This window comes from Urocampus carinirostris, chromosome 18, assembly GCF_059441175.1.
Source record: "Urocampus carinirostris isolate Australia breed hairy pipefish chromosome 18, RoL_Ucar_1.0, whole genome shotgun sequence".
Lineage (NCBI taxonomy): Eukaryota > Metazoa > Chordata > Actinopteri > Syngnathiformes > Syngnathidae > Urocampus > Urocampus carinirostris.
Window position 1 is genome coordinate 11,719,562 of NC_142366.1, and position 13,103 is coordinate 11,732,664.

The window sequence follows — 13,103 nt, forward strand, 5'->3', positions numbered from 1 at the left end:
CTAAATCTGATCATCCCTAACCTTTATATTACCTGGACCCAATAGCCTCTTGTGTTGGGGCATTGGCATTGATATGGTCACTTTATGTTTTTTTTAATTGTTTCTTATTTTTGGTTAGAATCACTTGTTTCTTTGTTCCTGGGTTTTGTCATTAAACGTCACATTTTGGGACACCTGCTTTGGTTCCTACGTCGCTGCATAATGGTTTCACCAGCAGATCATAACATAATGAACTGATCTAATGTTAAGATCAGGCACATCATCTTCTAAAGAAATCCAACCGGGGTAGTGGTAGAATTTTGCAGACCTCTATCCTTCCAGAATAATCATCCCTTGGTTTGTATTATCTGTACCCAACAGCCTCCAGTTCCATTGCATTGTCAAGTCAGTTTTTTTTGTTTCTTGGTTGGACATTTTCTTAGTTATTTTGTGGCCAGTGGTTTGTTGCTTCATTCTTGGGTTTGTTATTAATCGTCATGCTTTTTTTTTCGGACAAATGGCTTACATCATGTGTCCCTGCATATGGACCCACCCCCAGATTGTAAAATTACGATCTTTTGCGTTTCTTTAACCTGAAGTCAGACATGCTTCCACTTGATTTAGCATCTGCTGAATCAATCTTTGGTTTAAGATGCATTCCAGAGATGGCAGAGACCTTCTCTAACTTCAGTTTTTATGTCACTGAAAGAGTAGTATACAAACACATCCTTGACTTTAGGTAGAAAAATAAATGCTGACCTCTTTCGTCAGGCTGCGCAGCAGAGAAAACAGACAGGAATCCGCTGCCAGCCGTGTTGGCGTCCGACACCATCTGCAGTCTCATCTTGTTGCCAGTAGAGACCAAAGCCCCCGGCTTAAAGGTGCCGCAGAACCTGCCGAGTCGCTGCCCGTTGGTGTGACCGGTGTATACGTCCACATAATCGTAGCGACACAGGCTGTCATTCTCCAAGTCGATGAAGCGGAACGACAGTACCACCACTTTGCCCTCAGGGACCTGCAGGGGGCGTTGTAGATACGTTAGCAAAGGTGTCACCAATGTGGTACCTGCCAGAGGCAAGATCTTAAGTCCAAGCCCGACCTGACACCAATTTCGAGCCTTTTTTAGAGCTAGTAGCGTGGGCCATGATGTGCAAGACACAACATGATTAAATCAGTATCTTCAAAATTACAGGCAGCTTTAAAATGCTTCAGACAACTCTTAAAAAATCCGTCAATGATGGAAAACTTTCTTAGTTTAGTTTCCTAAATATTTGAAGTTGTGAACTTAAAATTTTGTAGGTGTTTTGCGTGTAAAGTCGGGACTTTTGAGTTCAGTATGAATAAAAACACGTCATTTGCTAATTGTTCAGATCATTTTATATTTGTAGACCCTTGAAGGACAAGTTAGTCAGTGTTCAAACTTAAAATGGTATTACTGAAAGAAAATAATTCTCAAATAATTCTCAAACTGAAATGTAATAGTATCCCAACATATCTCATATCTCTAAAAAGTGTTTTGGGTTGAAAAATGCACAGCAAACACTATTAATAATCATCACTTTTTTTATCCATAATAACATAAAATATATCATTAAAGGGACAGTGTGTCATATTTAGTGCCTCCTAGTGGTACAAAACACCTACATTCAGTAAAAAAAAAAAAAAACATTGATTTGATTAGCAAGCAAAAAAATAAGATCATAGATCGAAAAAATATGCATTTGTTTTTCATGGTAGAATCCCTACCTAGAGGTCGCCGCCATGTTCGTCTAAGATCTTGCTGCTATGCTGCGCTCTGTAGCTCTGTTTTTTGTTCGCATTATACAACAGGGCCACCTAGAGGTCAAATATTACACACTGGGGCGTTAGTATTATTCGTATTATTGTCTCTATTGTTATTATTGTGATACTAATAGAATCATTATCAAAAACTGTTCCTATTCTTATGCATTCAATTGTGATTGGATAACAAAATATAATAACATATATTAAAAAAAAATTGTATAGCAATTTTCAGACAACGAATTGCAACTCAAAGTGTTGTATAAAACATTCAATTTACAAAATAACAATAGAAATATGGAAACAGTCATACATTCAGAAGATATAGTTGAACAAAACTAATTGTAAATCAACAAAACGGAAAAATATGATAACACAAGCTATTTTGGAATACCAAATAGTTCTATCTAATCAAAATATGAAAGGAGGAAGATGGTGGTGATACACACACACACACACACACACACACACACACACACACACACACACACACACACACACACACACACACGTACATAGGATAACTATGTCCCAACACCAAATAGATGTCATATTCTATTCTATTTATTTTTTAAAGTAATATTCATACTTTACAAAAACAGATTAAAGGGTTATTATGCCATTTTACAAGGTTTTTAACGTAACCTAGATTTTACCATTAATTCATTATAAAACCAAAATATTACTTAATACACATAGGGTATTAAAGTGGGTTCACTAAATAACTTACTGTGATCCTCCACACGCATTTAGTATTTGGGGGGTACACTCCCGGGTATCCCTGACTCCCGATTATTCCCGATTGCCCGGTGATGTTCCCCCCACACGTGAAAGAGGGTCTGGGAATCAAGAATCCAAAAAAACATCATTATCAAATCGAACCAAAAGTGCTGCAGGAGAGTGAGTTGACCTTCTCTGAGATTGGGCGCTGCCTTGGGCGAGGAGGGCAAGACACCAGGCGCAAAGCAGCCGGCACACTCGCAACATTTTCGGCCGGAATCGAGAGGGGTGCTCGCAGCTGCTGCTCCGGAGCAAAGTGCAAAAACTTGCAATAGGCGAGTCTGCAGTCTGGACCTGATGAATGCAACGTTTGTTTCTACAGAGGGGGAGGAGGAAAAGAAGACACAGAGAGGGGATGAGGACACCCTCTCCATTTGCCCCCACTAAAGCATTATCGTGGTACAATTTAATATTCACTTTATGAATAGCAAAAAAAAAAAAAAAGACAGCGAGCACGCTGCATTGAGAATGCTGGGTATACACTTTACAGTATTGTCTTAAATGTACAAAATGTACAGTCCTGAGTGAAAGTGAGCGTCATCTCTTGGTTTGATTCTGGTACTACACTTCCACATCAGCGGCAGGCAAAAACCGCAAGAATCCTAAATTATAGCAGGTTTCTTTTAGGCCTTGAGTGTAGGGATAGGGGGGAATAAAACAAAATCAACACGTATCGCAATCACCAACACTACCATTTTATGTGTGAGACTACCACTTTTAAAATGCCTACCGATTAAAAAAAACTACATTTTTCCCCCTACATCTAACATTTGTGGCAAGTAGGTACTTATTATGTAGATTTTCATACTTTTTGTATTTTCAATTAAAGAGGCTCTCTCTTCTTGAAAAGTAATCACTAGGGAGCTCAATTTTTTCCTGGGTTGTGACAACATATGGATGTTCAAAATGTAATTGTGCTGTGATTTATGTGTTATTGCATTTGGAAACCAACAACAAACAATACAAAAAAGCGTGCTATGTACAGGATATGGATGTATAGACCTCAATTATAATACATACTCTTTGATAAATCTGGTGATTGGTTTTTGGCATTTTTCTCTTTAGTCCGGATGAGTTAATTGTATGCGAAGTAAAGAATTTTGTTGGGTGACGCGAAAGCCGAAATATAAAAATAAGAATAATGATAAACATTTTGTCTGCAGCACGGCGGCGCAGTGGTTAGCCCGTGTGCGGCACAGTTCTAAGGTCTTGGGAATCTCCTGTGTGGGTTCAAACCCAGCTACCAGACTTACTGTGCGGAGTTTGTATGTTCTCCCCGTGCTTGCGTGGGTTTCCTCCGGGCACTCCGGTTTCCTCCTACATTTCAAAGACATGCATTTCAGGTGGATTGGCCGGTCCAAATTGTCCCTAGGTGTGAATGAGCGCGCGAGTTGTCTGTCCCTGTGTGCCCTGCAATTGGCTGGCAACCAGTATAGGGTGTCCCCTGCCCATTGCCCGATGATTGCTGGGATGGGCTCCAGCACCCCAGCGACCCTACTGAGGATAAGCGGTGCAGCTAATGAGATGAGATGAGATTTTGTCTGCAAACTACTGACTGCAGCCCTCATGATGCTGGTATTGTGTACCGTGATGCAAAACAAATGCATAAAACGAGGGTTAAACAAAAAATCTTTTTTTATTTGAGACTAGAATTTTGGTCCATGCTGAAGACCTATAAAAATCCCTGGGGAATAAAATTCTGCATAATAACACCTACATATCTTCAATCTTAAAAGCTTGGCATGTATGCACTTTCTTCTTAAAAACACACCTCACACATTTATGTAAAAAAACGGTTCCTGTTATTCATTTAAAATAGCTTCCACAACAATTAGATAGATAGATAGATAGATAGATAGATAGATAGATAGATAGATAGATAGATAGATAGATAGATAGATAGATAGATAGATAGATAGATAGATAGATAGATAGATAGATAGATAGATAGATAGATAGATAGATAGACGGACGGACGGACGGACGGACGGACGGACGGACGGACGGACGGACGGACGGACGGACGGACGGACGGACGGACGGACGGACAGACAGACAGACAGACAGACAGACATATAGATAGATAGATAGATAGATAGATAGATAGATAGATAGATAGATAGATAGATAGATAGATAGATAGATAGATAGATAGATAGATAGATAGATAGATAGATAGATAGATAGATAGATAGATAGATAGATAGATAGATAGATAGATATGTAACCGCGTTGTACGTGTCCCACCAAAGATCCACATTCACGCTGGACTGGATGATGAGGTTTTTATTATTACAGTTCTGCAAATGGATGAGTCACAACATTAGCTTTTTCTGCTGGGTTTGATCTCTTTGATCTCTTTGTAGTACTCTGGTAAAACCTGACAACAAAGCATATCAAAGAGCTTTCTTTTCACTTTACAGAAAATACATTTTAGAATATCACAATACATTTATAAATCTTTGCATTTTAACAAGATACTTTTAACAAGAGATCGTATAGTGGATTTTTAACATTTACAATGAATTCAACATGTTTTTCTTTACTCTTAATTTTAACCAACATCATCCTTTTTTTAATGTATATGAAAAATAGGAATAAAAACAATAGTGAGTATAAAAATGGGTACAATTTACCTGCAAATGGATGAGTCACAACATTAGCTTTTTCTGCTGGGTTTGATCTCTTTGATCTCTACAAGGGGAATTAATATTTAGTAAAACAGAAACAAAACGAAAATAAACCTAAACAGCTTGACAATATCAATCACATTACTATGCATGGTGAGAGATTTGTCAGCTGGGGTTATAAAGTTTAAAATTAACTTATTTTGTGGAGCACCAAAAGATATGTCTTACCTTTGTAGTACTCTGGTAAAACTGACAACAAACCCCGCCTCCTGGTCACATGTTAGAAGCCAAAACCAAACCCCACCCCATACCAGCAGATGGCACTGTTGGACTCAGCATTGCAAGACATTTACCAAAAACTATACACATATTTTAGCAGGAATTTCAAAAAAATAAAAGTTATTATTACACCCGTTACATACACCCCCCTGAAATTCTGTTAAATATGGGAGTGCTACACTACACAGAAAAAAAAATCACATGCCAAAAAGGCAAATACTGATGAAAAAGAGGACACGAAAACTGGTACAGTATTACAAGGAACAAACTGAAGTGCATGTCAGTTCTAAAACTCTCCCAAAAAGGAGTGTGAAAAGAAAGGTGGCGATCAAACTCCTAACTAAGCACAGACTCAAAGATGCCTGTTACATCTCTGAAATATCAAACATTGTTCCTGTAGTTGTAAGTGCTCACATAGGCACAATTCTTGTTTCTTACTTAAGCTTTGTTACTCAAACTGAAAGTGCATCTCTACTGAACTTAAACTAGGAACTAGCAGATATTGCGGACAGAGGACTGTCACCTACCAACTGGTCATTCATCTGACAAATTAGACGACTAGGAGGCCTGATGGACTGGCGGACCCTAAGACCATAACGGTCAGGTTGAGCACAATTAACCTGAGCTTGAAGGTCTGGGACAGTCAAGTCTAAACAGTCAGTATCAGGGGAGTCTGCGTCCGGATGGTCAGTGTTCAATGGGGTCTCGTCTGGGAGACCCATACCCAAAGGGATCATATTTTCAGAGCACTGTGATGGGCTTTCCGTATTGTCACTTGAAGTATGGTCAACATCTTGTTCGGGGATGTGCTGACTTCCTCGACTGGATGTATCAACACTGCGAGAGTCGGACTGGGCATCAGATCTGCTGTCTAGTGAGTTATCCTCTACCTCTGGATGAACTTGCTCTTCACCTGCCTGTATCACCCAGTTTACTGTACGGACATCAGTGTCTTCACCCGCGTCAGGTAAATCAGGGCATACATCACTTCCATGCATAGCGGCGTCAGACTCTGAGTGTTCAGATTCGCTGGCCAGATCATCCTCTAAGGGCAAGAAGCTAACAGAGAGCAGCAAATTCCTGTGAACTACCTTTTCTTTGCCCGTCAGACAATCCTTGACTCTATAGACATTGATATCAGGCTTGACTGATATGACTTCATACGGGGTCGACTCCCACTTGTCTGCAACTTTGCGTTTCCCCGGGACACCTCTGTTGGCGATCAATACCCGGTCTCCCACGACGAGAGGTGATCCTTTGGCCCTACTGTTGTACAGCTTGGCATGACGAGTCTGTTCTCTGAGAGTATTCCTCTGTAAAATCTGAGCAGCTTCATGTAGATCTTTCTTCAGATGGCGTACAAAGTCAGAGTAGCTGACAACAGCGTCATTGGTATTAGCATGTTGAAACATGACATCGACAGGGAGACGAGGGATCCTACCAAACACTAGGTAAAACGGTGCAAACCCTGTTGTCTCATGCTCTGTGCAGTTATAGCAGAATGTGAGCTGCTGCAGCATTTGTGGCCACTTTGCTTTGGGCTGAGGGGGAAGGGTTCTGATCATATCTCCCAATGTTCGGTTGAATCATTCTGCGATACCATTTCCCATGGGGTGGTACGGAGTCGTATGTGATTTCTGCACCCCTGCCATCTCTAGAAGCTCTTTGATCAGTTTGCTCTCAAAATTAGCTCCCTGATCAGAGTGGATACGCCGTGGGAAACCATAGACAAGGAAGAAATCCTGCCACAGACCGCGAGCAACTTGTTTGGCGGTTTGATTCCTGCAAGGGAAGGCGTGCGCCGTCTTGGAGAAATGATCAGTTACGACAAGGACATCTACAGACTTGTTCTCTTGCTCAGCAGTCCAAAAGTCTATACAGACCAACTCCATAGGCTCAGAGGTGACTATGTTCTTGAGTGGTGCACGGTTGTGTGGTTCCGGTGTTTTCCCTACTACACAACGCTGACAGGATTTGACATAATTCACAACATCACGTTCCATGCCATTCCAGAAGTATCGTTGCCTCACCAGAGACAAAGTACGGTTCTGGCCTTGGTGACCTGCTGAGTCATGTAAACCTTGAAGGACTTTCTGTTTCAATGAATCAGGCACCACAAACTGGAAGATTTTCTTGGCCATGTGAGGATCTTTCCTTATTTTGTAGAGCATGCCATTCTGTATGGTGAGTCTGCTCCAATGCTTCAGTAGTTTCATCACACTAGACGACTCGACAGCTCTCTCACGCCTGGTAGGTCTCTTGTGTCTATGCACAAAGTACATGGTTCTGCTTATTGTGTTGTCCTGTTCTTGTAAACCAACAAGCTGACTCTGTGGGAGTGCCGTTGACTGATCTCCCTTCTGCAGAAGATTGAAGTTGGCATCTGTTCCCATCACTTGACCCACGCCACCAGTGGACTGAGCACTGAGGACAGCAGCAACTTCTTCCGATGTCACAGAACCATTGGAGCCTGATGGAATTGCCCTTTTTACTGACTCGTCTGATGTCCCAGCACTCTCGTCTACAACAGCGTGACAATTGTTGGATACTCTGAACACCTCTTGCACAGTACTGTTGTTCACCCCGTTGACTTGGTCCAAGAGCGAGGTATAGGGCTCGGTAACAAGGCGATGACCCACACATGACCGTACAAATGGCTCACGGCTCAGAGCGTCGGCTACGATGTTCTTTGGGCCAGGAATGTACTTCAGGTCAAAATTGTATGCAGCTAGCTTCGCTACCCACCGCTGTTCACACGCATCAAGTCTTGGTTTGGTCAAAATGTATGTCAGTGGGTTATTGTCGGTCCATGTGGTAAAGTGTCTTCCTTTCAACCAATGGCTGAATTTATCACATACCGCCCATTTCAAGGCAAGAAATTCGAGCCTGTGTGCAGGGTAGTTGAGCTGGGAGCGAGAGAGCGTCTTACTTGCAAAGGCGACTGGTCTGGCTACTTTTCCACCAGGTGGCAGCTGTGACAGGACTGCTCCAATCCCATCAAAGGATGCGTCGACAGCCAGAATAAACGGCGCATCAAAATCTGGGTGGGCCAGAGTGACACCAGTCACGAGGTCGTGCTTCAGTGTTTCAAAGGCGTTCTGGCATGCATCGGACCAATCTGCAGGCGCCAGCTTCACTTGACCTTTCTTGCGGGCTCTCTTGCGCTTATGCTTGTCACCAGATTCAGATGTGAGCCTGAACAGAGGTTTTGCCTTCGCAGAACATGCTTCAATGAAGCTTTGGAAATACATCACCATGCCTAGAAAAGATCTGATTTTACTAGGGCATGGCGTCTTGCCATCCGACTCCATTAGATCAGCGACTTGTACGTCATTTATCGCTCTCACTTTCTCGGGGTCAGTCCGAATTCCATCCTCACTGATGACATGCCCAAGAAATTTCACAGTCCGTCTGAGGAAAAAACACTTTTTGGGTGCGAGCTTGAGGTTATGTTCCTTAAGGCGAGTAAACACCATCTGCAGGCGTTGGAGTGCAACTTCCTCTGTGGGGGCAAACACCATCAGATCGTCCAGGTAACATAATAGGCTCATGAAATTCTGATCACCGAATATTGACATCATCATCCTCATAAATGTTGCTGGGCTGTTGCAAAGTCCCTGAGGGAGCCGGTTGTACTCGTGAAGCCCGAATGGTGAGGAGAATGCCGTGTACTTTTTGTCGTCAGGGTGCAAGGGGACATTGTAGTAGCCTGACGTCAGATCCATTGTGGAGAAAAAGGCATTTCCCCCAAGTGCGGCCAAAGCATCAGCTTGATGCGGTAGTGGGTAGGCATCCTTTATGGTTCTTGCATTAAGCCTTCTGAAATCAGTACATACCCTTAGTTCTCCATTCCGCTTCCATATGAGAACAAGTGCAGATGCATAGTCGCTAGTTGACTTCTGAATAATTCCTTTCTCTTCCATCTCGTTCAGAGTCGTCCTCAGTTTTTCATACTGACTTGGTGGTATACGTCTGTAGGGTAGACGGAATGGCTTATCATCAACAAGGTGGATACGATGTACAAACTCTTTGGCCTCTCCACAGTCCATCTTATGGCGAGAGAAGATTGACTCGAATTGTTCGATGATATGGAGGAGCTTGTCTTTACACTGCAGCGAAACCTCACATGACTTCAGGTCAATGTCTTGCAGTCCCAGAGCTTCCAATGTACGCATCATGTCCTCTTCTGACCTGGGTCGGACCTCTTTGCTCTGTACACTCTGCACGTTGCACTTGACCTCCTCTGCATTGGGCAGGTCTTCCGCTGCGATACAAGGAGACACATCTGCAATTTTCCTGTTTCTCCTCAGCACCACAACTCTGTCCGTGGGATTAAAGACTTTAACAGGCACCCATCCATCTCCCCAGAGTGGAGTAACAACTCTTCCGACAAGGACTTGTCTGGGCCCAGCCTTTGATTGGGTTGGCTCAACGACCACTGTGCTGCCCGCAGACGTCCCGGCCAACTCAGGTAACTTGCCCCAAATAACGTACTCGGTCCGTGGATTCAGCGTCACGCAACTCTTGATTTTTACTGTCCCTACTTTGTCTGGAATGCAGTCACCTCTCCATCTCTCTGTGTTAGAAAGCATTGACAGGAATTGACTGTGGTTATCGGACAGACCGTTGTCAGGAGTGGAAACTAATCTCCAGTAGCCATCAGTACTTTTCAATTGAGTCAAAATATATTTGATGGCATTGCTGCCAAGGATCATCTGTTCGGTCTGGCCTGGCACAACCATTACTGGTATTATCATTTGGCACCCGTAAACTGTGACGTGAATGTCGTACATATCTCTGGGAGAAACTTGGTGTCCACCGCAGCCTACAATGACATAATCATCGGCCGTGTAACTCATCATATCAGGGAATTGCTGCAGGAGGGACTTAGCCGTGTCCTCACTTACTGTACAAGCCATCGACCCGCTGTCCAACAGCGCTCTGAAAGTGGGGCCTTCTTGCACAAGTACAGGTGTGTAAAACAGTTCGTCAGTCTCCGCTATTCTCTGAAACCCCTGAAAGATCAGCTTCTTCGATGGAGGTATCTTGTTGCTATACAACTCATAAATTGATTTATTATCTTGCATGTCAGGCTTCACATTAGTGGTGGGAGGTATACTCAGTTGATCTGCACTGTTCTCCCCTAAGCGCAGATCAGTTAGTTTCCCTGAGGCAGCGGGACAACTTTCGTCACTGGACAATCACGTCGAGAATGCCCTGGGGCATGGCAGTGAAAGCAAAGGTTTTTGTCTCGGCAATGAGAGAGAGCACTGTGTTCGACTTCTTTGCAAATGATACATGGCTTGGCAGTGAAACCATTGATTCTGGCTCCAGGTCGCCTGGTTGGAGCTCCCCCTCTCTCTTGGAACTGGTTCGAGGTAACACGTTTCAGAACTTTCTCCAACATACTAATAACGTCTGTTAGAGAGACATACTGTGGGCTCGAAGTCTGAGGTGGCTCGTGCACGAGGGTTGGACCATGGTTCACCTCAGCTTTGTGTACGGCAATTTCCGCTCTATTCGCAGGTTGTTGTAGGGAATCTGCTTTGTAGCTCTTCTCAGCGTGGTATTCATTCAGCACCTCTAGTAACTCACATGCAGACCACTTTTCGATGGTTTTTGATCTGTAAGTGAGTGCCAGTTCCTTGCATGGGCAGTTCCTAATAATGATGTGGCAGGTAGGACAGTCCTCGGTTGGGAGAGCTTGATAGAAGTCACGGGTCACGGCACCAATGTAACCGCGTTGTACGTGTCCCACCAAAGATCCACATTCACGCTGGACTGGATGATGAGGTTTTTATTATTACAGTTCTGCAAATGGATGAGTCACAACATTAGCTTTTTCTGCTGGGTTTGATCTCTTTGATCTCTTTGTAGTACTCTGGTAAAACCTGACAACAAAGCATATCAAAGAGCTTTCTTTTCACTTTACAGAAAATACATTTTAGAATATCACAATACATTTATAAATCTTTGCATTTTAACAAGATACTTTTAACAAGAGATCGTATAGTGGATTTTTAACGTTTACAATGAATTCAACATGTTTTTCTTTACTCTTAATTTTAACCAACATCATCCTTTTTTTAATGTATATGAAAAATAGGAATAAAAACAATAGTGAGTATAAAAATGGGTACAATTTACCTGCAAATGGATGAGTCACAACATTAGCTTTTTCTGCTGGGTTTGATCTCTTTGATCTCTACAAGGGGAATTAATATTTAGTAAAACAGAAACAAAACGAAAATAAACCTAAACAGCTTGACAATATCAATCACATTACTATGCATGGTGAGAGATTTGTCAGCTGGGGTTATAAAGTTTAAAATTAACTTATTTTGTGGAGCACCAAAAGATATGTCTTACCTTTGTAGTACTCTGGTAAAACTGACAACAAACCCCGCCTCCTGGTCACATGTTAGAAGCCAAAACCAAACCCCACCCCATACCAGCAGATGGCACTGTTGGACTCAGCATTGCAAGACATTTACCAAAAACTATACTCATATTTTAGCAGGAATTTCAATAAAATAAAAGTTATTATTACACCCGTTACAGATAGATAGATAGATAGATAGATAGATAGATAGATAGATAGATAGATAGATAGATAGATAGATAGATAGATAGATAGATAGATAGATAGATAGATAGATAGATAGATAGATGGATAGATAGATAGATAGATAGATAGATAGATAGATAGATAGATAGATAGATAGATAGATAGATAGATAGATAGATAGATAGATAGATACTTTATTCATCCCCGCAGGGAAATTCACAATTGTCACCATTTTTGGGTCCCTGACTCTGACAAATACAAAAATTGGCTTCCCAAACCAAAAAATGTCATATACGCCTGAAAAATTCCAGTTTATCTCAATAAAAGTCAACAGAAATAAACATAAATTGATGTTACATGTTACTTCGTCCACTAAACAATCGTATGCAAGGGTATTACATACAGTATTTGTTTATTTAACTTTGGTTGGATAAAACAATTTGATATTTCTTTTGTAATAGAAAATAATCACCTTTTTAATGTTTTGTGTCACATTTTCAGATCTAGAATTACACTTAACTACAGTTAGCATTAGGGCTACTGATAGTATTCATGCAATTGGATGTGAAAAATAAAATATCTTCAATTTATATTGAATTAAGCTGGGATGGGCTCCAGCACCCCTGAGACCCTACTGAGGATAGGCGGTGCAGATAATCGATGGATGGATTTTTGTAATGAGGAACACGGCGGCGCAGTGGTTAGCGCGTGTGCGGCACAGTTCTGGGGTCATGAGATCAAACCCCCTGTGTGAGTTTGCATGTTCTCCCCGTGCTCGCGTGGGTTTCCTCCGGGCACTCCGGTTTCCTCCCACATTCCAAAAACATGCATCTCAGGTTAATTAGCCGGTCAAAATTGTTTCTTGGTGTGAATGAGCAAGCGAATTGTCTGTCCTTGTGTGTGCCCTGCGATTGGCTGGCAACCAGTTCAGGGTGTCCCCTGCCCACTGCCCGAAGACAGCTGGAATGGGCTCCAGCACCCCTGCTTATCCCTACTCAGGATAAGCGGTGCAGATAATGGATGGATGGATTTATGTATCGCATAGAGAATAGTTGACATTTTTCAAACTTGAACCACGACCGTAA

General features: G+C 42.2%; 1 protein-coding gene across 2 annotated transcripts in view; it reads right to left on the reverse strand.

The window, feature by feature from the left end:
- pcolce2b (procollagen C-endopeptidase enhancer 2b) overlaps positions 1–2,934 on the reverse strand; it is a 10,606-nt gene extending 7,672 nt beyond the window's left edge. The window contains exons 1-3 of one of the 2 annotated variants that reach the window (XM_088322033.1): positions 2,672–2,932; positions 2,492–2,600; positions 739–994 (exon numbers count right to left, since the gene is read on the reverse strand). In XM_088322033.1, coding sequence (XP_088178159.1) covers positions 739–994; positions 2,492–2,600; positions 2,672–2,748 — 442 coding nt within the window. In that variant the 5' untranslated portion in view covers positions 2,749–2,932. Of the gene's footprint in view, positions 1–738; positions 995–2,491; positions 2,601–2,671 lie in introns of both variants that reach the window. The other variant, XM_088322034.1, reaches the window with a different exon arrangement.
- Between the last annotated feature and the right edge of the window lie 10,169 nt (positions 2,935–13,103).